This window comes from Haliotis rufescens, unplaced genomic scaffold, assembly GCF_023055435.1.
Source record: "Haliotis rufescens isolate VD_foot unplaced genomic scaffold, xgHalRufe1.0.p SCAF_16, whole genome shotgun sequence".
In the NCBI taxonomy this organism is placed as follows: Eukaryota; Metazoa; Mollusca; class Gastropoda; order Lepetellida; family Haliotidae; genus Haliotis; species Haliotis rufescens.
The window spans coordinates 28,828,780-28,854,936 of NW_025963846.1; the positions used below are offsets into that span (position 1 = coordinate 28,828,780).

The window sequence follows — 26,157 nt, forward strand, 5'->3', positions numbered from 1 at the left end:
GGCTAAAACAAGGACTGGTCGCCTCGGAGTCAGTATACTGTGTCTGAGTGGGGTATTCATGTTAAACTGCGGCATGGTATCTCAGTGAGCTAGCACTATATATCGGCATCAGTCCGGACTAGTACAAGCAGCCACACACACACACGTGCATGCACGTCGCTATATAAGTGCAATAATCTTGGACGCGACGTTAAACCCAATTTCACCTCACCTCACCTCACCTCACCTGCAGACAACATTCGTGACCAACTCGTGTTATTCCGGGACAAGCCGAATAGCGACTCGTGCTCCTCTCGTGGCCATTTTTGCAACTAGGTTCCGTCTTAGCGCAAACGGGCATGCCTAAAACAATTGTCAACTCGTTGCGTAATGGTTCACATATATTGCCCCATATAATATATATATTTCAGATGCAATTTAAAACACATCGGGACATGCGGAAATTATACTCTATGATTGAACATATTTAACTGTGTCATGGGTATATTTTTAGATGCAAGACATATGTAAAATCAAAAAAATATTTCTGAGGGATTCTTTGACGAAGCACTTGAAATCATACGCGCATTCTGATTGGTTTGTCGTATTTTCGCACATGACATCCATCCATAGGGGGACGAGTCTTCTTGCAGGTTACGGAAAGAGGCGAGTGGCGACGAATGCCGCAGACAACAGTAAGCGCAATAATATAACACAAGCCCCGCCCATTCTGCTATCAGCCAATCAGGAAACAGTAGCACACAATTTGCATGTTTAGCCAATGAAATGCCACGGAAATCACTTGCAGTTTATTCATTATTGTTTAGAAACTGAAAAAAAAGTTTACAAGAATGATTTTGAATGATAAATAGAATTTCAACCGAGTATCTTTTTGCCTTAAATTTATCAAGACCATCGAAGACGTGTAACTCTGAGTGTTGATATATCTGATATCACACGTCACACGGGCCAGATTCTAAATTTATCGTCTTGATATGTCCATGCGCGTGGAAGTTCCTCAAGTCGCCATGATCCGTCGTATTCAAAATGTGAGGATTTAGATCCAGAATATAAAAAGGGGATATATTTCAAAATGTTTGCGTTATAAGCAGCTGAAAACATCACATACAATAATATATATCTCTTGTCATCATTTGTACGCTGATTAATAGCACGTGTTTGAGATGGGTTTTTTGGACAAGATCCAATGTCATCTTGATATACACCGCCATGTGTGTGATACATCCCTACATCTACTCAGAACCCCATCTCGCCATTATTTCTATTGCCGTAAATATAAAGCACGTCCCCGACAGTAATCGCCACAGTGTTATAGTCTGTGAGCAAGTACTTGTGTTAAACCGCTGTGTTTGAGGATAAGTACAGGCTCTGTCACGACATTCAGCCGTTAACTGACCTACTGTGTCAGCTACCTCAGACAATGGCGAACGTTGTACATTGTGAATAACTGCTTACTGAAATCATTGCTCGGTTATCACGGCATTATTTCTGTGGCGGTGGAAGCTGTCGGGAACCGCTACTGAATGCAATGGATACGGGCTTTGAGAACAAATAAGCCGCGCAGTGCCGTTGTCCCGGTATAAACTCTTCCCCGTACAAATTCTCCCCCCGGAGATTTTATACCGGTACAGATTCTCCCCCGGAGAATCTGTTCTGAAATAAAATCTCCCCCGGGCGGATATGTTTCGCGCCCCCCTCAGTATAAAGTCTCCCCCCTGATTATTCGGTTTGTTGCAATGTCTTTAAGTACTTTATTCTTTAAATTGTTATCTTTAATGTAAGGAGGGTTATTTTTAAAAAATAGATTATGAAATATGGTCATAATGAATTGATATTTCAGCATATTTTATTTGGTAATTGTACCTTCCATCCGAAAATAATTATAAGACATAATCATACCAAACAGATTTGAATGAAATGACTTAATGTAACAAATACATGTACGGTTACTGTTGTAAGGTTTGCCTCGCGGTTTTTGGGCACGTTTAGGGAGGCGGTTGAAATGCCATGCAAAAACTATGCTTATAAGTTCGGCGACTTAGTTTCCATAGTGCGCGGTTTGGCGCGGTTTCACCAACTGCAAACCGCTAGGGGCTAGCGGTTGGTAAAACCGCGCAAATCGAAACAGTTCATTTATGATGTAGTATTTCCATTGGCGCGGTTAGGACCGCTCGGCTAAAAAAAAATCGGTCCGACTTTTAGGCAATGCCCTCAACTATTGAACTGCATGCCAAGTTTTTATAAAACGACCGGGGGAGGAAATATTCTGGGGCGAGAGGGGGGGGAGAGTTTATTTCGAGAGGGGCGAATATATTTCGTGTTTTGACAAAAGAATTGCTCTTCAATGGCGTAGCTTGGGGGAAGTAAAATGTAAGCAATCATTTTTTTATGTTTTTTAACTTTAATATTTATGTTGCATTGTCATGTTACAGTTGCGCATATTACACATATAGTAATTGTACTTTAACAACAAAGTAAATGACAGCTTGACCAGTACCTGTTGAAATATCCCGTTATGTTGCAGTACTTATTTCTCTTAAACACTCATAACGTTTATCAAACAAAACACAAGCAGGCCCGTGCAACATATAGTGAATGAGTATGGTTTTACGCCGCTTTTAGCAATATTCCAGCGATATCACGGCGGGGGACACCAGAAATGGGCTTCACACGTTGTGCCCATGTCGGGAATCGAACCCGGGTCTTCGGCGTGACGAGCGAACGCTCTAACTACTAGGCTACCCGACTGCCCCCGTACAACAAATATTGGATATCTAGCAATATCCTTGAACACGACACATTTTAAGTACAAAACAGTGTGATTATTGTGATCAAACCCAAATATCGTCATACAATATAAATCGTCAATGCAAGAGTGTAACCACTCTAGATTATCCACCGAATCAGATTCGATTTGGCGTGAAGGGCAAAATAGCTGTGAAAATTATATGAATGGACCACTTAAAATCATTTTTGACACCGGGTGTTCGCGATAAGGGGAAAGAATGTGTAACAAGCAAAAAACATACAAAAAACTCATCAATGACAATTTTGACACTGGTAGGCGGGTCAACCTGTAAATTAACAAAAGATCATGTAACTATAACAAACCACTGAAAAAAGAACACACTAAAGTACGTTCTTAAAATTATGTTATTTTATTTTAATTTTGTAACGATTTGAAAGTGTAAGCACTTGCTTTTTTGCTACTTGGTAGCTCCGACATTGCAATTTGATGTATTGATTTAGTGTTGTGTGGTATCAAAGCGTGTTTTAAGGGCAGGTTTGACCGCAGTGATACGGTCTCTGCCATGTCCAGGTAGGGCACGGAGACTATATAAAGGCATCCTGTAAATTACCGAGTCTGGACCAGACAAACCAGTGACTGAAAGCATGAGTATCGGTCCTCGTCATTAAGTCACGGTGACACGTAATCGGCTACGTCACGGAGCCCGGTTTTCGGATCCTGTCCCGAAGCTCTCAAACACGGGTGCCAGGGAGGTATTGTAAGCCGGGTTAGACATTGCAGTTAACACGAACGAACGTAATTCCTGTCGTCGAAGGCGCCACAAGGGTTTAATATGCTCGTGTTCCATGGGTGGTTATTGAACTATTTCCCTTAATATAAGAAATATCTGCTATCATTGTAACATCCATTGTACCATTCGGATAATATCTGAAGCATCTGTTTATTAATCACTATTAAATAGTGATGGCAACATGTGTTCGAACAAAACAAGGTAAACGGAACCATGTAGACGTACTGCGACAGAGAAAATATTCCGCGAGCATCACGCAAAGGCGTCTCACAGAATAAATAGAGGTAACAAGGAGTTTTGTTTATTCTTTAAATATTTTCACACAAGATAATATTTTGCAACCAAATATACGGTTGTGTTTTAAGTAAAGGATTATCTTGGTACGCTTTTCCTTAAAAAATAATGGGCCCTGCCTCCGTCACATTCAAAGAATGGAGAGTAACTTAAGATTAACATAATAAAGTCCATGAGTGAGTGAGTTGGGTTGTACCCATTCGCTGAATCGAACCTTGGTCATCTTCGGGACAAGCGACCGCTAGCCTACACCGCCGCCCCTAAATATTCCAGGAACTGCTTCCTGCTACACAATACTCGATAATTAACGTGACAAGTACAAAACAGCAGACTCAGCAGTTCCAACAAAACAGGTTAAGAAGGAAACAAGTTCCAGAACCAAAGCAATAAGTTATTTCGTGCTTAACGGAAGCCTCAAAGGGAAATGGCTCCAATTCGTATTCAGCATTGAAAAGAAATCGAAGAATCCTGGTTCGTTATGATCAACTTGGGAGCCAACACAACGGTAATCGCCATCAAAGACATCTGTCTGATTAGCAACGTTCTTTACAGCCCATTAGCCTTCAACAGGAATACGTAATGATCTTAGTGACGAATTATGTCCATAATCAACCCAATTCTCGATTGGTAGGATGGCTTGACACCCAACATACCTCAAACTATGAGAAACGTCAGAAACAATAGATTCTGTTTTTAATGTTATATTACTGTTGAAGAAAGTATCGCCTGTTCTGCGTGCATTCACCAATATTATCCACACATGCAAGTTCAGCTATGCAAAATATTTCTAAATAATTACATGTGCAGAACACACGCCGGGATCAGGGTTCTGTTTATTTTTTCGTTGCTGTAAAACCATTAAAACAAAATGTATATTATATTTTTTCATCTGCTGCCTACTTATCTTTGTTGTTCCACTGTAGGCGTAAAAGATTGCCCAAAGAAAATAACCACTTTCCATATTATTCGTCAGTTTGGCTACATTCTCACGACACATTCCGTTACTGAAAACAATGGGATTCACTTGGTGCATGTTATAAAAACTGGATTCCATACTTTTCATACCAATATGGTGAAGCAACCATTTGAAAATCACATGCATCTGTTTACAAAGGAACTGCAACAGTATGTTCTTGCTATGGTATGTGGTAACAGCACTGTCGTGATGGCGTCTCGTATTTATGAAATGATTCTGTATATGAACTCAAAACTATGGAGAAGTGAAGCTGAAATGTACCTATTTCAAAACCCTTGAAACCATGGTATAAACTCTATGTATACTTTGAAGCCACATTTTGAAGTGCCGTATTTACGTTCAGGCCATGATTCATATTAACGTACATACTTTGCGTTCTAAGTATATATTGAAACTATGGCTTAAATTACCATGCATAAATTTGAACCATGGTTTACATTACCAACTATACATTGAAACCACGGTTTAAATTATTAAGCATACATTGAAACCGTGGTTTAAATTACCAAGTATACATTGAAACCGTGGTTTAAATTACCAAGTATACATTGAAATAATGGTTTAAATGACCAAGTATACATTGAAATAATGGTTTAAATGACCAAGTATGCATTGAAACCGTGGTTTAAATGACCAAGTATACATTGAAGCCGTGGTTTAAATGACCAAGTATACATTGAAATAATGGTTTAAATGGCCAAGTATACATTGAAACCGTGGTTTAAATTACAAAGTATACATTGCAATAATGGTTTAAATGACCAAGTATACATTGAAATAATGGTTTAAATGACCAAGTATACATTGAAATAATGGTTTAAATGACCAAGTATACATTGAAATAATGGTTTAAATGACCAAGTATACACTGAAATAATGGTTTAAATGATCAATTATACATTGAAATAATGGTTTAAATGGCCAAGTATACATTGAAACCGTGGTTTAAATTACAAAGTATACATTGCAATAATGGTTTAAATGACCAAGTATACATTGAAATAATGGTTTAAATGACCAAGTATACATTGAAATAATGGTTTAAATGACCAAGTATACATTGAAATAACGGTTTAAATGACCAAGTATACATTGAAATAATGGTTTAAATGATCAAGTATACATTGAAATAATGGTTTAAATGACCAAGTATACATTGAAACCATGGTTTAAATTACCAAGTATACATTGAAACCATGGTTTAAATTACCAAGTATACATAGAAACCAGAGTTGTCGACACACTGACACACTGAAGTCCTATCCCGAACACCTTGAGGTCATCGTTTCACCTACTGTATGACTTTTAAGGCAATATTTTATTTATTTGAATAATGAAGCTAGATCTATCTGTTTAAAGACAAGATAGGATCCAATTTACTGAGCGTGTGTTTGACTTCTAAGTTCGCTCCGTCTACGACCCTTGGTCCACCAGCATCCGTAGGTTTCATCTTCGGTCCGTATCAGTTGGTGAAATCCTCCCACATTAGGATATCACGCGCTAAGGTGCTCTACTCCAACCAATGCCAGATTTCTTTTCTTTCTATTTTGGATGACGGGGCTTTGGCCCAAACATCCGGTAGGGCGAAAACATACAGTTTTATAAACACTAACACGGTTCAAGAATGTTTAAGATGATACCGATATTAAACTTTGTTTCATACAACGAACTAGGACTGTTATAGTATCAGTAATCATGGTATAGATTAGGTTTAAAATACAATGTATGTTAGGGATATTGTGTCTAATACCGGAATTTAACAAGCTTTTGGTGGACTTGTTTCTATTTAACGCCATCTTCCAGCTATATGACGGGCCTGAAAATAATCGAGTCCGGGCCATACCATCCAGTAAATGGCATCGATCCACGCAACTGGGACAGGATGAGATGCATCAACCAAGTCAGCCAGTCTGACCACGCAATCCCGTTAGGTGCCTCTTACGACGAGCATGGGTGCTGAAGACCAATTCTAACCCAGATCTTCAGGTTTTTTGGATTTTCATAATTCGATTTGAATGAAACATATTTACTTTTCTTTAAAACAAACAATATATACCTAAATACTGGATACAATTGTTAAAAGTTAATGTACGTCACAATAATGACGTGAACAGGTAAATCATTGCTGTCTTCGAAATGATATCCTTGAATCTGTAGATTGTAAAAATATATATACACGTTTACTGGACACTGCGTCAACCTCTTGATAACCTCCATACAAAGTAGGAAAATAGAAGAGGTATACTTACACGGGACGATTGTTTAAATAAATGTATTACACTGATAAATGATACTACGAATAATGATCAATCAAATATTAGCAACAAACTTCTTTCTTGATAAAATAGCAAAACAATGGAGATGATTTTTGTACTTTTTGCAACAGAAAGAGTGAATCTCTTAGCACTTATTTGATTTTACGGGTTAAATCCAAAATAATTGTCGCACTGTCTGAAAATTGGTTTAGAAACAAAACACGAACTCGTGTGGTTGTAGATATAAGATCGTTTATGATGGATGACCTCAAGGATAGTATTACGGCAGACCATCTCTTTCCTATTATAAAACAAGACGTATATCTTACAAATACAATAAGGTACTATTTAAATCTTGAAAAATAGCTTTTTGGACAAAACAGCATAACATTCACGTAAGCTATAGATTAAACATTTATTGCATTATATCCTCTTGCGATTCGTCTTAATTCGTTGTGTTTGTAAGATAAATGTTCACCAAGTTTGAATTGTAGTATTTTAAATAGTTTATTTATATTGACAGCGACAGTTAATACAGTTTTTGTTTTACATTTTAAAGTGCTTATTTTATTTTAATTTTTCACATGTCAATTTTTGGAGTCGGCGAATTTGTAAACAAAGATGAAAAACAGCTTGACTTCACTCGAAAAATCAGAATTCTATGCACAAACATATTGACATTCTGATAACATCATGTCGATGTGAACCAACATTCTAAGTTGCTTCACTTAAGAAAATAAATTTACTCTACCCCCTAGATTAAAAATGTATAAGTTTTGCCTTGAACTAGTTACAACATTATACTTTATTACACTACACATTGGGAAACAGCCAACTTTATTTCTTAAAGGCAGTTCAGCAGCAAATGGTTTCATCTTAAGTGCTTGCATTGACAGGGTTCATCTATTATTGAGAGGGTTCATCTATTATTGACAGGGTTCATCTTCCTGTGGAGTAAAGTTGAGGAATCATGGCGGCGCTTATAGCTTTGTGATTTTGACCTATCTCACCTGGACATGTTCCCCACTCTGGGTCGCGTGCAGTTGCACCTGGCAGGTGATAACACCACGACACCTGGGGTGGGCGAGATAAGTGTGGATCATGTGCACGGGATTGTGTTGCCGGTTGCTGTGGTGTGATCAGATAGGCTGTACCGGGGAGAGTTGGAGTGAGGACGGTGAAGGGTTAGAGTGACATACATGCCTTGTGCAAGCTTGGCGGAGGGCGGTAGTGTGAATAAATCAGGTAATGTTGCGGAAAATTCACACGTATAAAGTGGGAACTATTTCAGTTAACTGACGTCAACATGGATCTTAAAATGGCAAAATGTTAATGTGTATTTCTTGAAATAAACACGTTTTTATCACAAATAAATAATAAATAAAATATATAAGTATTTTGTAGCGGTGTAGCTGCAGTAAAGTAGAAGCTGTCTGGAGTAATCTTTAATAGCCGTAGCCGTAATAGCAGAGTTGTTGCAGAGTAGAACAATGTTTATAACGGACATTGATAATCGTGGATAGGTAGCAATAACACTTGTAGCGAGATAAGTCCCAACTATAATAGGCGGATCCTGACATCCCCCCCCCCCCCCTTGAAAATCAAATGCAGTGTGTTGTAAATAACAACACACAGGCACGCACGCACGCACGCACGCACGCTCGCACGCACACAGACTCAAACACACACACCTTGGACACCTGTCTTTAAAAAATGCTGTATCCACCCTTGACCTTAACTATATTTCCGATGTTCACAAGAACTATAATGCTACTACATACATGGGCGGATACAGTGCGGGGGTGCGGACCCCCCCCCCCCCCCCCCCCCCACCACCACCCCCCCCACCCCACCCACCCCCCCCCCCCCACCCTTTTTTATTTCGAAAAAAATCTTTATTTCTGTGTAAATTACCACCAAAGACAATAAATAGATCTTAGTTGTGCACCCACCCACCCTTTTTTTATTTCGAAAAAAATCTTTATTTCTGTTTAAATTACCACCAAAGACAATAAATAGATCTTAGTTGTGCACCCCCCCCCCCACCCCCACCCCCACCCCACCCCCACCCCCACCCCACCCCCCACCTTTTCAAAAAAGCTGTATCCGCCTCTGACATATACCTCATATACCTCTGCTAAAGGAGTATATGTGTTGCTGATAGAGAACATCTTCCTTTAAATCCTAGCTAGCAGCACAACAAGTCCACTGGACCACATGTAGTCTGCACAATCTTTTATTTCACAATAAATTTCTCTCTTCATTTTTTCGGATATAAACATAGCTAGCTATACATGATTTTTATAATGTAGATTGAATTTGATTAAGTTAAATGCAAATATTCCGCAGTGGCGATGCAGGGATGAAGTGCACGTTTTAAATTAAATACTCGGAAGCAGAATAGCGGCTGGAACCTTCTCGCACTCTACGATGCTACCACTTAGACCCCTGTGATGTAATAGAAATATGACCTGTAGTTTACGCAGTGCATGCTCGCTGTTTCGCGGAGGAATACGGAATAAAATCCCCCTTTTCCCAAGCATCTTATAAAAAGGTCATATCTACGCGGAGAAGGACGCAAACAAATAAATTCCTCTGACGAAAATACTCAGCTTTAGTTGACATCCTTCCTTTTGCTAATTAACGTGACGCGTTTTCAAATCAGATGCTATCGACATGTCGTGACTGGTTTAGTTGGAAGCTTGCGACAAGTCACACTGTGTCCGACAGAGCGGAAGTTGGTGCTACGAGGACTTCCGGCATCCGAGACGTGCTGGGGAAAATCTTCGTACAAGTCATTGACCTTGAGTTGTGGGTTTACATGGCCGCAACACGTGTCTACTGCACTTCTGCTGTCAGATATGTTTACTTTGAATGGGTTGTTATAAAGCTTGCTGTGTTGTCTCGAACCGTCAAGATCCGGGGTAGAATAGGTCTTCAGCAACCCATGCTTCCCCTAAAAGGCGATCATGGTAGTTGAAAGAGGCGACTAACGGGATCGGGTGGTCAGGGTCGCTTGTCTTGGTTGATGCATGACATCGTATCCATATTGCGTATCGATGTTCATGATTTCAATCACTGGCTTGTGTTGCCTAGACTCGATTACTTACAGACCGCCGTCATATGGCTGTAATATTGCTGAGTGCGGCGTTAAACAACAAACAAACCAATATGTTCTTCACAGAGATTCCTCACAGACATTACGTTGACGTCTGTTTGCAAATATATCGGATTCCTTATCTTTAATTGATCGAGAGGTTCTGGCTATGTATCTATTGATATCAAGTCAAGTCTTCGAAATAAATTGTCCAGTAATTTCCAACTTGCTGTGGTTACTTCTACTTCGAGATTACCAAACTGAATTAAGTCGGACCATACTGGATGCAAGAGAGTCCATTGGACATGGCGCAAATATTTGGCTGGTCAGTTTGTGTTCCACGTGACCAGTGTCGATTGTACTTGTCTTGGTTGTCTTTCGGGCCAGTAGGTGTCTTCGACACGTGGTTTCGTTCGGTTAAACTGACCAAAATGATGCTTCTGACATGTTGTTGTTATTAAACCGGGTGGAAGATACTCCACGATGACGACATATCTATGTTTGAGACAACGGCGCCGGTGTAGGGGGCTCAAACGACGACCCAGGCTCAGGCAAGTCTAGAGTTATTTGAGCCTAGGTTCAGATGACTCCCTTAGGCCCAAACGACTCCCCTGACATAGGCTCAGATAATTCCCCAGGCCCAAACGACTACCCTGACATAGGCTCAGATGACTCCCCTCAGGCCCAAACGACTCCCCTGACATAGGCTCAGATGACTCCCCTCAGGCCCAAACGACTACCCTGACATAGGCTCAGATGACTCCCCAGGCCCAAACGACTCTCCTGACATAGGCTCAGATAATTCCCCAGGCTCAAACGACTACCCTGACATAGGCTCAGATGACTCCCCTCAGGCCCAAACGACTCCCCTGACATAGGCTCAGATGACTCCCCAGGCCCAAACGACTCCCCTGACATAGGCTCAGATGACTCCCCAGGCCCAAACGACTCCCCTGACATAGGCTCAGATAATTCCCCAGGCCCAAACGACTCCCCTGACATAGGCTCAGATAACTCCCCAGGCTCAAATGACCCCCCCCCCCCCCCCCCAATTTGTTTTGAAGAATACAAATGTTTTGACACTAATCGTGCCACAGTCTGTGAATGTCGTACACAAAAATATATTTTCGATGATACAGCACAGTATGTTCGATGATTGCACCCCATTTATTTATTTTACATATTGTGAAATTACCAGATTGTTTGCATAATAAGATCTGATGTGATAAATTTGAAGGACATTATAAAGTCATTTTGTATAAACTTTTTAAATGCTGTTACACATCAGCAACTTTATTTTCTGACATAATGGCTGGATATGATGTGATATTGACGCTTTACTGCAATATTTGTTGAACTGAGAAAAGATTTGGTATTCATTATTCTATTTGATTTACTAACTTTGTATTTCAAATAATACTGCACCTGATGTTTGATTGTAATATCTGTATTATTTTTAGAAAAATAATTATATTGGCACTATGATAATCACTGGCACTGTTTGGCAATCTTATTTCTTCATGTAAAATGTTGATATGTATGCACGATCATTATGTAACAAAATTAATGGAAATCTATATTTTTTTAAAACACATGAAAATAATTACTTTACCTAATGTGATATGTTAATAACTTTCCTTTTTGAGGTTATTTTTATTGTCAAATTTCCTTAGAGTGAAGTTTTCGTGTGCTTTGTGTTCAGAAATTATTTCTTAATGTACGGAGTCGGCGCTGTCATTGCTGTATTGGGTAATAGGTGGATGATACACTTATGTCTCTTTATACACGAAAACTAATCGTCTTGTAAATTTAAAACATATTATGGGTTTTAATAAAGTTACCTATTGTTTTAATGCAGCGACTCGCCAAATACAATAAACTAAATCTTGGTAACTGCGCATTATAAACTGTGAGTAAATGAGGTGAGGTGAAATGGGGTTTAACATCGCGTCCAAGATTATTGCACTTATATAGCGACGTGCATGTACGTGTGTGTGTTTGTGTGGCTGCTTGTACTAATCCGGACTGATGCCGATTTATAGTGATAGCACACTGAGATACCATGCCGCAGTTTAACATGAATACCCCACTCAGACACAGTATACTGACTCCGAGCCGACCAGTCCTTGTTTTAGCCCCTTAATGCCGAGCGCCAGACAGGGTAACAACAAGTACCATCTTTTAACGGTATGACGCGGCCGGGGATCGAACCCCGGACCTTCCGCTCTCCGGGCGGACGCTCTACCTCTAGACCACGGAGGCGGCCCTGTGAGTAAATAAAATCAGATATATTTACCTACCAGGGCCCCGTTCCACAAAGCGATATTAGCACTAAGATGATCGTAACTCCCATACTTTAACATAGGCTTACGATGATCGTAGCGCTAAGATCGCTTTGTGGAACGGGGCGGTGAGTTTTATAATAAGCTGTACAACGTGGTATTTTTTGTTAGTGAATCAAAATTTACCAAGTATTTAGGGAATTTGTTTAGACTGACCGGAAGAGGTCATATAATACAAATGCGTGTCTATGATTTTAAAAGGAAGTGTGAGCGGCTTCAAGTCTTCTACATGAAACATACCATTGTCAGCGGGGTAACGCAGAGTAGCAGCTTAAACGAATACCGGTTTCACGGGAGATTGAAACTGAGTATATACCGTCCAGTGCTGTTCATCTGTTTATTTCCCGCTGTAATTTCAGTGCCTACTAAGTATACCGACACACACCTGGTAGACAAATTACGACCCCATCACTTGTAATTATCAGCGTTGCTAAAGAAATTTGCATTGTTCGGTTCGTGAAGAGGAGGCAAGTTTTTATGGACTTTTTTTTTAAACGGGAATATTTTCCAGTCACTATGTCGTAAAGATGAGCCAGTTAATTAACTCTTTCATCTTCATCAAACATTTTTTTGCTGTCGACAAAAAATTAAAGCACACCGTAATCTTTTTGGGGTGTGTTTTTTTTCTCATTATCTAACACTGGGTCAATAGCCCATAAAACAAGCTTCGGCGTTATAACTATTTAAGTATAGTTGCGCATCGTTTTTGTCGTTAGCCGCACTGTCCTAAGAAGCAACTACGTATATACTGTCTGTGTCGTGAACAACACTGTTCTACAGAACGACTAGGTATATACCGTCTGTGTATATACCGTCTCTGTCGTGAACAACACTGTTCTACAGAACGACTACGTATATACCGTCTGTGAATATACCGTCTGTGTCGTGAACAACACTGTTCTACAGAACGACTACGTATATACCGTCTGTGTATATACCGTCTTTGTCGTGAACAACACTGTTCTAGAGAACGACTACGTATATACCGTCTGTGTCGTGATCAACACTGTTCTACAGAACGACTACGTATATACCGTCTGTGTCGTGAACAACACTGTTCTACAGAACGACTACGTATATATCGTCTGTGTCGTGAATGATACTGTTCTACAGAACGACTACGTATATACCATCTGTGTCGTGAACAACACTGTTCTAGGGAGGCTACGTATATACCATCTGTGTCGTGAACAACACTGTTCTAGGGAGGCTACGTATATACTGTCTTGTGTCGTGAACAACACTGTTCTACAGAACGACTACGTATATACCGTCTGTGTCGTGAACGACACTGTTCTACAGAACGACTACGTATATACCGTCTGTGTATATACCGTCTCTGTCGTGAACAACACTGTTCTACAGAACGACTATGTATATACCGTCTGTGTCGCGAACAACACTGTTCTACAGAACGACTATGTATATACCGTCTGTGTCGTGATCAACACTGTTCTACAGAACGACTACGTATATACCGTCTGTGTATATACCGTCTTTGTCGTGAACAACACTGTTCTACAGAACGACTACGTATATACCGTCTTTGTCGTGAACAACACTGTTCTAGAGAACGACTACTTATATACCGTCTGTGTCGTGATCAACACTGTTCTACAGAACGACTACGTATATACCGTCTGTGTCGTGAACAACACTGTTCTACAGAACGACTACGTATATATCGTCTGTGTCGTGAATGATACTGTTCTACAGAACGACTACGTATATACCATCTGTGTCGTGAACAACACTGTTCTAGGGAGGCTACGTATATACCATCTGTGTCGTGAACAACACTGTTCTAGGGAGGCTACGTATATACTGTCTTGTGTCGTGAACAACACTGTTCTACAGAACGACTACGTATATACCGTCTGTGTCGTGAACAACACTGTTCTAGGGAGGCTACGTATATGCCGTCTGTGTCGTGAACAACACTGTTCTACAGAACGACTACGTATATACCATCTGTGTCGTGAACAACACTGTTCTACAGAACGACTACGTATATACCGTCTGTGTATATACCGTCTCTGTCGTGAACAACACTGTTCTACAGAACGACTATGTATATACCGTCTGTGTCGCGAACAACACTGTTCTACAGAACGACTATGTATATACCGTCTGTGTCGTGATCAACACTGTTCTACAGAACGACTACGTATATACCGTCTGTGTCGTGAACAACACTGTTCTAGGGAGGCTACGTATATACCGTCTGTGTCGTGAACAACACTGTTCTACAGAACGACTACGTATATACCGTCTGTGACGTGAACAACACTGTTCTAGGGAGGCTACGTATATACCGTCTGTGTCGTGAACAACACTGTTCTACAGAACGACTACGTATATACCGTCTGTGTCGTGAACAACACTGTTCTAGGGAGGCTACGTATATACCGTCTGTGTCGTGAACAACACTGTTCTACAGAACGACTACGTATATACCATCTGTGTCGTGAACAACACTGTTCTACAGAACGACTACGTATATACCGTCTGTGTCGTGAACAACACTGTTCTAGGGAGGCTACGTATATACCATCTGTGTCGTGAACCACACTGTTTTAGGGAGGCTACGTATATACCATCTGTGTCGTGAACAACACTGTTCTAGGGAGACTACGTATATGCCGTCTGTGTCGTGAACAACACTGTTCTACAGAACGACTACGTATATACCGTCTGTGTCGTGAACAACACTGTTCTAGGGAGGCTACGTATATGCCGTCTGTGTCGTGAACAACACTGTTCTACAGAACGACTACGTATATACCATCTGTGTCGTGAACAACACTGTTCTACAGAACGACTACGTATATACCGTCTGTGTCGTGAACAACACTGTTCTAGGGAGACTACGTATATACCGTCTGTGTCGTGAACAACACTGTTCTAGGGAGTTTACGTATATACCGTCTGTGTCGTGAACGACACTGGTCTAGGGAGGCTACGTATATACTGTCTTGTGTCGTGAACAACACTGTTCTACAGAACGACTACGTATATACTGTCTTGTGTCGTGAACAACACTGTTCTACAGAACGACTACGTATATACCGTCTGTGTCGTGAACAACACTGTTCTAGGGAGTTTACGTATATACCGTCTGTGTCGTGAACGACACTGGTCTAGGGAGGCTACGTATATACCGTCTGTGTCGTGAACGACACTGGTCTAGGGAGGCTACGTATATACTGTGTGTCATAAACGACACTGTTCTACAGAGAGACTCTATATACACACCACCGGTGAGTATTTATTATTGTAATTCATCTGAGATTGTTTTGTGTCCATGGAGGTCACTATGACCGGTCAGCGGGTCAGTTCGTGTGTCCACATGCACTCAAGTTGGTGTATTTATTCATTTCAGCTTCAAGCGTCCAGCGAGATGGTGCAGATTGCACGCCGATCCTGCCGTTATGACGTCATTGCTCGTTGGTCCAATAACAGGAAGTGGTTTTATACAATGACTTATTTACAGTTGTTCAGAAAGGAAATATTCATTTCAAATCAAGTCAAATCAAATTTGAGTATCCTCATCATGTTTGATCTATCAAAAACGTATTAATAATACCCCAAGTATTGCCTTAATTGTTCTACTTATCCGAATTATAATTACCAGGCGAATTTGTTCACATATTTATTGAGGGTAAAATAATGACATGCTTGATGTTGAAACTCTTAGAACGTGGCAGTGAGATAACCTAATAGGGGCCAGGTTCGAATCTCAGATGAGGTATGGAATCCTCACTCTTTAACTCTCTGGAAGGCCGGAAGGCGCCAAAGCTTGTCGTAAGAGGCGACTTACGGGATCGGATGGTCAGGCGCGCTGACTTGGTTGATGCATGTCATCGTATCCCAATTGCGTTGATGCTCATGATGTCAATCACTGGATTAGATTATTTACAGACCGCCGTCATATGACTAGAATATTGCTGAGTGTGGCGTTAAACAACAAACAAAGAAATTGACAGGCGGGAACGAGCTGTTGCGACGATAGTTTTGCTCACAGAACGTGTACGTTCAGCAGGCTCCAAGCACCACTTTAGGAGAGAAAATACATATGTTTAAAGTCATCTTATCTATTTGTAGTTCCACCTCATGATTTATTCAGTTGTGGATATACAGTTTCTTATCGGTCTTAGTAATAAGATGCCGGTGTTGTAGTTGGAGCGTACCTCCGTTACAGGAAATCCGGTCGGAAGTACTATACTATAGATATGCTGCGCTCACGGCCAGGTGCCGGCATGGCAGTTCCTACTTCCGCCCGGCATTTCACTAACTAGATTGCAACTGCAGATATCTCGTCTATATCGAAATAAATAAAACTATTCTATTCTTGACAGCTTTCTGAAACTACGTCACGTATAACTTACATCCGAAAAGTGCAATCGTCCCTAAAAGGCTGACACACACGTTGTACATAGGCTATATCAAACGTGGGAATGGGGATTGTCCCGAACAGGATATTTCACCTTTATAGCTTAGTAATTTATATTTTATTGTAAGTAGTGTTATTTTTTCATTCAGGCTAAATAATCCCTCATGATAGATTAGGCGGGTGACATGGTCTAGTTGATAGTGTTCCAACCCGTCACGAATCACGGGTTTGAATCAACGGAAGTTGGTTTACATAATCCGTGAAGTCTGCAATAAGGCACCAGCATTGTTAAAGGTAGGGAAGAGTGAGTGAGTGAGTATGGTTTTACGCCGCTTTTAGCAATATTCCAGCAATATCACGGCGGGGGACACCAGAAATGGGCTTCACACATTGTACCCATGTCGGGAATCGAACCCGGGTCTTCGGCGTAACGAGCGAACGCTTTAACCACTAGGCTACCCGACCGCCCCAAAGGAAGGGAAGAACAAACCACATACAGATTTGATGGCAACACAAAAACAGGGCTGAAGTTTAATTAAATCTGCTGCACGTTGCCTGGCGAAAGAATAATGCTAATAGCCAATACATTATGTTCAAAGGTCCCAGCACGCCAAAGTGAAGGTTTAAAGTGCAACTCCAAATCTTAAACTTGAAACACATTGTAGTTAGGCCACGCCTTGTTTACTTAATCCTCGGTTTCCTATCGTTGCACGTTTTCTATTAAGACGGCCATACACCGTGTTGAGGTGGCCTTTGAACGAGCGAATTCAAATTGAAGCCGTTCGGGGAGTTTACTTTGAAATTGGAGTCTCCGTGATAAGCATATAGCTTCAAATACATGCATACAACAGTCACTAATTGGGTATAAGTGTCCGCGACTGTATGTGGTTGTATCAAAGATGGCAAAAAATTCTATGTTAAATCTTTATGGGTTTGTGAGTTTAAAGGGAGGCTACACTCTGTGGTCTCGTCTCAGGTTTAGTGTAGGCCCGGGGAAGGAGTGGGAAACTAAGACTGCTTTTTTGGTATTTATTACCAGTTGTAATTATTTAGATCCTACACTTGAGTTATTATCATGACCTGGTTCAGACTTGCTAGGACCGCCAACTATCCCTAGTCTACGCCTCTTTAAGCATAGGAGCCGGCTCATATATTTGCAGCTCATTTCTGGTGTCCCCGCCGCGATATTGCTGGAATATTGTAAAGCGGCGTAAAACCATACTCACTCCCTCATATATATATTCAACGGTTTATACAGAGAAGTTTTCATTTATATGACGAAAGTTTGTTTTCAAACCGTTTAGTCATATTACGTCACCTCATTAGGGAACAAATACATCACGTGATCCTGAGCCCCATTTATCCGCACGTTGTCTTCGGGTTAACGAGGGTCCACTGCACATGCGTCATTGTTATTTCCGGAATTGGGTGCAGTTTGTTCGGTGTATCGCATGCACCAAAAATTCGATTTGCATTCCAGTAGGCTCGAAATCGAACCAATTTCAAATGTCGTCAGTCTACACCTGTGTGCTATGTAACCGGTGTAAATGTGACGGAGAGTTTCTAATGACCGAAATTATATTTTGCTTATTTTTATTAACAGTTCACGACCTGTTGTTCTAACTGAAAAAATTTGAAATTAAACACAAACAAATTTTAAATTTTCAACCGTGAGATTAATGCGCGAATCACATACCTTTACCATATCTCACAGACCCCAGAGAATATTTTTTTTTAAATCCGGCTCAAGTCTAGAATAATTTGACAAGCCTAGATCGATTGCCTCCTAAAATTAAGCATCGTTCTGGGCTCCATTTGGACATTGTTTCATATTTGTGTGAGCTTTTTTAAATAAGATAACTTTGTTTCTGATACTAAAAGTACCACGTGACTTTTTCCTTAGTGTTTTTGTTAAATACTTTTTTTCAAATTCAGAGATCAACTTAAAGGTATTACATCTCGCCTGGCTATGAAGATCTAATCAAGTATTACATTACTGTACATCTGGCTTCATTACCGGAGTGCTCCAATACCTGTGTGCTATTTGTTATTCTTACTGTACATCTGGCTTCATCCAATTAACTGTATGCTACTTGTTATCTATAAACTGTTGATGTCAATGTTAATCTGCTTCTTACAACATGTCATGCATATACAGTAAACTACGGTTATAACGAACTCGAGGGGACCACTAATTTTAGTTCGTAGTAACCGTAGTTCGTTATAAGCATACATACAGCATATCTACAACAAATTCGTTATATCCGTCAGTTCGTTATAAGCGTGTTCGTTATAAACGTAGTTTACTGTATACATCTAATCACTTGGTTGTTGTCACTCCAGGTGGATAATGTATAAGAATCTACATCGACACGGCGCTATATGCAATAAAACAGAAGTTATTATCCATAAAGTTGTACGTTTTCTAACTTACCAACTTCTAGATTGCCAATCAAACATTAGTACTTAAAACGCTATCATATTCACAGCTTTACATGTCCGTTGGAATTTACTATTTTATGACCAAGCTTAAAAAAAACTTGAGCTATTTTTCTGAACCTTTATACTTACGTGTCCGCTAACAGGATTATCCTGTCCAACCAGACACGTGCTATATCACTCTGTTGGACGAAATAACTGCCTGTGTTTAATATAGAATACCACAGGACATCGACGCACCAGTTAGGGAACACACTGTCACAAGAACTCCCGTATAAACATATACCCCAGGGCCCGCACAGACGAACCCTTAATCATCAAATGGTTTTATTAAGGCAGACACGGGATATGTCTGAGATGTCGGAAGCCATTAAGCTATCCCCTTTCCCCTGCCTGACGATCGCCCGATCAGATGTATTACGTGTATAATGACACAAGGCTTTGGGGGGTACGGCACAGTGACACGCGGGACAATACGAGACATGGAGAACACTGTCAGTTTGTTGGTGGGCTGGGACTACATTCATAGGGGTGGGGTTGTTACCTGATGATGGTCAGGCACTCTGAACTTAGCACGGGTGAGGGGGTCAGGCGCTCTGAACTTAGCACGGGGGAGGGGGTCAGGCGCTCTGTACTTACCACGAGGGAGAGGAGTCAGGCGCTCTGGACTTAGCATGGGGAGAGGGGTCAGGCGCTCTGTACTTACCACGGGGGAGAGGGGTCAGGCGCTCTGTACTTACCACGGGGGAGAGGGGTCAGGCGCTCTGTACTTACCACGGGGGAGAGGGGTCAGCCACTCTGGACTTACCACGGGGGAGAGGGGTCAGGCGCTCTGTAATTACCACGGGGGAGAGGAGTCAGGCGCTCTGGACTTAGCACGGGGAGAGGGGTCAGGCACTCTGTACTTACCACGGGGGAGAGGGGTCAGGCGCTCTGTACTTACCACGGGGGAGAGGGGTCAGGCGCTCTGTACTTACCACGGGGGAGAGGAGTCAGGCGCTCTGGACTTACCACGGGGGAGAGGGGTCAGGCGCTCTGGACTTAGCACGGGGAGAGGGGTCAGGCACTCTGTACTTACCACGGGGGAGAGGGGTCAGGCGCTCTGGACTTAGCTAGGGTGAGAGGGAGTGGAATCATGTGTTTTATTTAATGGTATCGGTCTGCTGTCAGTTTTCGTCACTGTTTGCGTGCGACATTCCATCTGTGTGTCTGTGTGTATTTCTCACTGTACACGTGCGTACACACCCGATTCCCTCATTGTGGGCGTGTGTATTGCTCAAAATGATTGTGTGTGTTGCGTACGTGCGTGTGCGTGCATGTGTATTTGCGGACTGTGTTTGCGAGCGTAATTGCAGCCAGTGTGTGTACGTGTGTGTGTATTTGTTGATAGTGCTTTTATGCGTGCGTGCGTGCTTGTGTGTGTGTGTGTGTGTGTGTATTTGCAGTCAGTGTGTGTGTTTACTGACCGTTTGTGTGTACATGCGTGTGTGTATTTCTGTGAGTTAATCTCCTTACCCAACCGAAGCACCTCACCCCTCAGAACCACCTCACCCCTCAGAAGCACCTCACCTCTCCGACGCACTTCACCCCTCCAAAGCACCTCACTCCTCAGAACCACCTCACCCCTCCAAAGCACCTTACCCCTCAGAACCACCTCACCCCTCAGAAGCACCTCACCCCTCAGAACCACCTCACCCCTCAGGAGCACCTCACCCCTCAGAACCACCTCACTCCTCAGAAGCACCTCACCCCTCAGAACCACCTCACTCCTCAGAAGCACATCACCCCTCAGAAGCACCTCACTCCTCAGAACCACCTCACTCCTCAGAAGCACCTCACCCCTCAGAACCACCTCACCTCTCAGAAGCACCCCACCCCTCAGAACCACCCCACCCCTCAGAACCACCCCACCCCTCAGAACCACCTCACCCCTCAGAAGCACCTCACCCTAAGAAGCACCTCACCCTCAGAACCACCCCACCCCTCAGAACCACCCTACCCCTCAGAAGCACCTCACCCCTCAGAAGCACCTCACCCCTCAGAAGTACCTCACCCTCAGAACCACCCCACCCCTCAGAAGCACCCTACCCCTCAGAACCACCTCACCCCTCAGAAGCACCTCACCCTCAGAACCACCCAACCCCTCAGAACCACCCTACCCCTCGGAAGCACCTCACCTCTCAGAAGCACCTCACCCTCAGAAGCACCTCACCCTCAGAAGCACCTCACCCCTCAGAAGCACCTCACCCCTCAGAAGCACCCACACATGTTGCATGTTTTATCACCCTACACTATCAAAGAGATGTCATGGAAACATAACACAGTACCAAACAACGGATATAACTTCCTCTGATGTTGGTGTTTGAGTTCCACCAAGAAGAGGGATTGAGAAAAACAATATGCAAGTGTTGAAGCGCTCGCCAAACAGCTGCCTCAATATCTTAGCTTCCATGTCCCCGTCTATATACAATTGCCACAAAAAAATCATAAATATATCTGTGGGGGGAAAGAAAGAGATCCTTTTATACAGACCGTCCGTGAAATGTGAAATCCCCCTATTCTAGGGGCCTACGACGCCACCCCTCACCTTCACAGCTCCGAGGCAGTGTATGCATAGCAAAAATCCCGGAATGTTGTCAAGCTGTGACGTAAACAATAGAGTGTGGCAAGAAATGTTTACACTTGGGCTGCATGGTGTGAAGAAATATACAAAGTGTCATATCGCGTGCTTCTGCAATACCGACCTGGTCGATCTTGACGAGGCATGTGAACTTCAGATTACGCGTGTGTATTATCTTACATTGCGGCTATATGCATCGGCGAAGTATTGAACAACAGATTGTCCCCTTGTATAATGTTACGGACTGCTACGGTGTATAAATTAACACGGTGCCGTAACATACATTACAACGAACAAATTGCACCCCATAACAGATTGCCTCCCCGTAACAGACAGACCCTATAACAGATTGCCTCCCCGTAACAGATTGCCTCCCCGTAACAGATTGCCCCATGACAGTTTATAAAGTAGCTAAGCATATCGAACCAAACGCAGCACATTAACGTAAAAGGTTGTCATAGTATATAACATAACAGACTGCCACAGTTTATAACATAACAGATAGTCACAGTATATAACGTAACAGATTGTCAGCATATAAAGTAACAAATTTTCACAGTATATAACATAACAGACTGTGACAGTATATAACGTAACAGATTGTCAGAGTATATAACGTAACAGATTGTCAGAGTATATAACTTAACAGGCTTTCACAGTATATAACATAACAGATTGTCAGTATATAACATAACAGATTTCAGTATATAACATAACATACTGTCACATTATCTAACGTAACAGATTGTGACAACACACGCCAGTTTATAACAGACTGATTAGAAGATTACAACAGAGTCAACTCCCTGCAATGGTGTTAAACCATATCCCTAATACACTTCTAATACCAGGATAATGACTATTTATTAAGATATCACTAGTTGTATGCTAACACACATGGAGTAATTATGTATACAGACATATGTTCGTCAAGGCAATGTAAACATTGGTTGGGAAATAATGCTAGTTTTGTCATCTGATCTTTGAAGTTCTTTTATCTGCAACCCTACCATAGCCGTTGCCTAGGATTCGCAGTTATCTGTTTGTCCCGATGTGGGTACATGCAGTTAGATATTGACACTGGGGACAACAAAACACTCCTAATCTCGTCAGTGTTGCCGCTGTAATCTTAACCAACTTGAAGACTTGTATCGTTTTGTCTATCCAGTCTTTGAATGGCATCGCTGTCACCTATCAGCGCTAATTAACTGTTAAGTGTTGGCTTCCAATTGTCCATTGTTAACACCTATCGGCGCCTGTTGGCTTCCCTTGTTAAGTTTCCACCTTTGTTATCTTATTACTTTTGTTGTTCTTACAGGTACATATATACGCTCTCTACTTCAGAGGGTTTAATCACCTGATGAAGGAGTCAGCATATACCCCGAACCGTGTTCCTCATAATAAAGAAGTTGATATTCATTCATTCTCTTCCTTACGTTTTGTGTTTATTTTGAATGTATAACAAACTATCAGAAGGGCCCATATACCCAGTAACTATCGCATCATGTTCGCCAGTGTTATCCTGTAGACTAGACACTGTACCCAGTGCCCTATGTATTTCACACTTTGTGCAATCTTGCATTCAAAGTATTTAGGCCTGAGTCATCAATAAGCATGACTGACATGAAATCTGGAGTAAGCATTATAAGGACTGTAATTGCACATATAATAATTTAGTGCTTTGAACATATTTTAGGGTGTAGATTATGAGCATTATGATTATGCACATTATTGTTGTGTATTTGAATTTTTTTTTTTTTTTTTTATTTTTATTTTTTTTTTTTAAATGCATTTGCGAATTCTACGTCTTAACGCATTACACAGATACATTATCCGGAACCTTCTGTTGTGCTGAACACAATCACGACATGGATTGTTTGGTTTTACGCTGCTTGTAGCAATATTCCAGCAATATCACGGCGGGGGACACCAGAAATGGGCTTCACTCATTGTACCCATGCCGGGAATAGAACCCGGGTCTTCGGCGTGACGAGCGAACGCTTCACACACTAGGCTATCGGACCGCCCAACGACATGGATCAGAGATTGACAGACACCTAATAGTGATTATTACCGACACGGCATTGCACGGACATACAGTGTTCCCCTTGCGTCAAGGGAATGTCCTCCCAATTTACAACAATCTCACGTAATGTGAATTTATACTTATGTTATAATAACAATGATAATATATGTACTTATATTGCGGGCCATGCTCAAAGCGCTAACATTACCAGTCACTGGATCAGCGATTTTCATTCTCAGCTCCCGAGGGAGTATGCAACCCAAGCTGTCTTGTCAGGCGCTAGTATGTTAACAATCACATTACCATCTTATTCTACCGGGTACCAATTTTTACTGCTGGGTGAACAGAGGCCTATTTAAAAAAGTCACACCCGTAATGAGCCACGAATGTCTAAGTACAGTAAACTACGGTTATAACGAACTCAAAGGGACTACTAATTTAAGTTCGTTATCACCGTAGTTTGTTATAAGTACATATACAGCATGACTACAGCAAGTAGTCGGGACCAAACAGTAATTTCGTTATATCCGTCAGTTCGTTATAAGCGTGTTCGTTATATCCGTAGTTTACTGTATGTCTGATGGTGCAGTACATTCTGTCGGTCTGCATGCATTCAAGAACGAAACAGGGGCGGTAGGGTAGCCTCGCGGTTAAAGCGTTCGCTCGAGGACCCGGGTTCGATTTCCGACATGGGTACAATGTGTGAAGCACATTTCTGGGGTCCCACGCCGTGATATTGCTGGAATATTACTAAAAGCGGCGTAAAACCAGACTCACTCACTCAAGAACGAATTAAAAATGAGTAAACCATGAAAGACAATCACCGAAAATGCCAAGTAAGGAACTTACCATCACTATCACAGGCCTTGAATGCTTGCGCTACGTTCTCAAACGCCCCCGTCACTTCAATCAGTTCCGTAATGTCTATAAATCCATCCCCGTTCCGGTCATAGCTATCAAAGTCCGTAGGCATTGGAATGGGCTCGAACCTGAGGTCCTGCTTGTCCTCTGGAATGTCCTCGACCTCCATGTCCTCTATCGTCTGCTCCTCATCGTCCACCATGTCCTTGGCATCAATCAGTCCTCCCAGCTCCTCGATCTTCAACGTCTCCATGTCCTCGTCCTCGGGGGTCAGTTCACTCACGTCCTCGGGGGTCAGGTCCCCAGTGTCTGTCACCACTTCCCCAGCCTCTACAACAACATCATCATCGTCCGACTTCTCTTCCGAGTCCATGGTCGAGTTAGAAATCGTTCCATTCGCGTCGGACGTGGAGCTGTGGGCTACTAAACACAATGACACAACTGCGACACAAAAACACAAGTTATAGAATTTCATGACTGTTGGTTGATTTTGTTGTTGTTGTTGTTGTTGTTGTTGTTGTTGTTGTTCCGATAAAGCCGAACAAGAAATCTCCGGATGTGAATCCTCCTTCCCACACGAAACAAACTCAATTGTTTTGTATCACCAATACAAATCCCGTGCTGATTGTGTCCTTGTGCGATAACCAAGACGTTTTTATATCAACGTGACGTCGGTTCCAAACACTCCCTCACACCATGGTACACGCCGACTTGTGTATCTAGTGGTTAACGGCTTTCATCCGATAGAGTAAGTAAGAAAATCCCACCTCGATGTTTTGCTGAGACCTATAGTGGAGGACTACAACATACAGCCTGACCGCCTGATCGAGGGTGGTTTATACAGCGAAGAATTTGGGGCGCATTTTGTTGCGGTCCGGGGAACGAACAGTCGCAGATGTGTTCATATGCATAATATCTGCAAAGATCGGGGGTTTTGTGGCGTGAAAGCTGCGTCGAAATATTACCGTGCAGTAGGAATGCACATAGAATGTCATTACCGTATATTGAAAGCATCGTCAGCTCGGGTTGTAGGATCGGGATTATATAATATGTGTACGTTTCTCGTCATTGTTAATTGGGAACAGCGTCAGGTTTCCAGTTGATTGGGACTTTGTAGATGCTTAGTAGCCATCGTAGAACGGGTGATGATCTTGGGGGCGGTTGTATCAGTTGTTTACTGTTTACAATGACATCGCTCCAGTAATATCTGTAGTAGTAACAGTAGAAGGAGAGAGGGAGGGGGGGGGGGGGGGGAGTAAATGGGTATAACGCCGTTTGAACGTCATCTTGATGTGGGACGAGCCAGGGGGCTCAG

The 26,157-nt window shown here is 42.0% G+C and overlaps 1 protein-coding gene across 1 annotated transcript in view; it reads right to left on the reverse strand.

The window, feature by feature from the left end:
- LOC124152974 (coiled-coil domain-containing protein 1-like) overlaps positions 1-25,680 on the reverse strand; it is a 43,762-nt gene extending 18,082 nt beyond the window's left edge. The window contains exon 1 of the mRNA XM_046526065.2: positions 24,831-25,680. Coding sequence (XP_046382021.2) covers positions 24,831-25,317 — 487 coding nt within the window. The 5' untranslated portion in view covers positions 25,318-25,680. The remainder of the gene's footprint in view (positions 1-24,830) is intronic.
- Between the last annotated feature and the right edge of the window lie 477 nt (positions 25,681-26,157).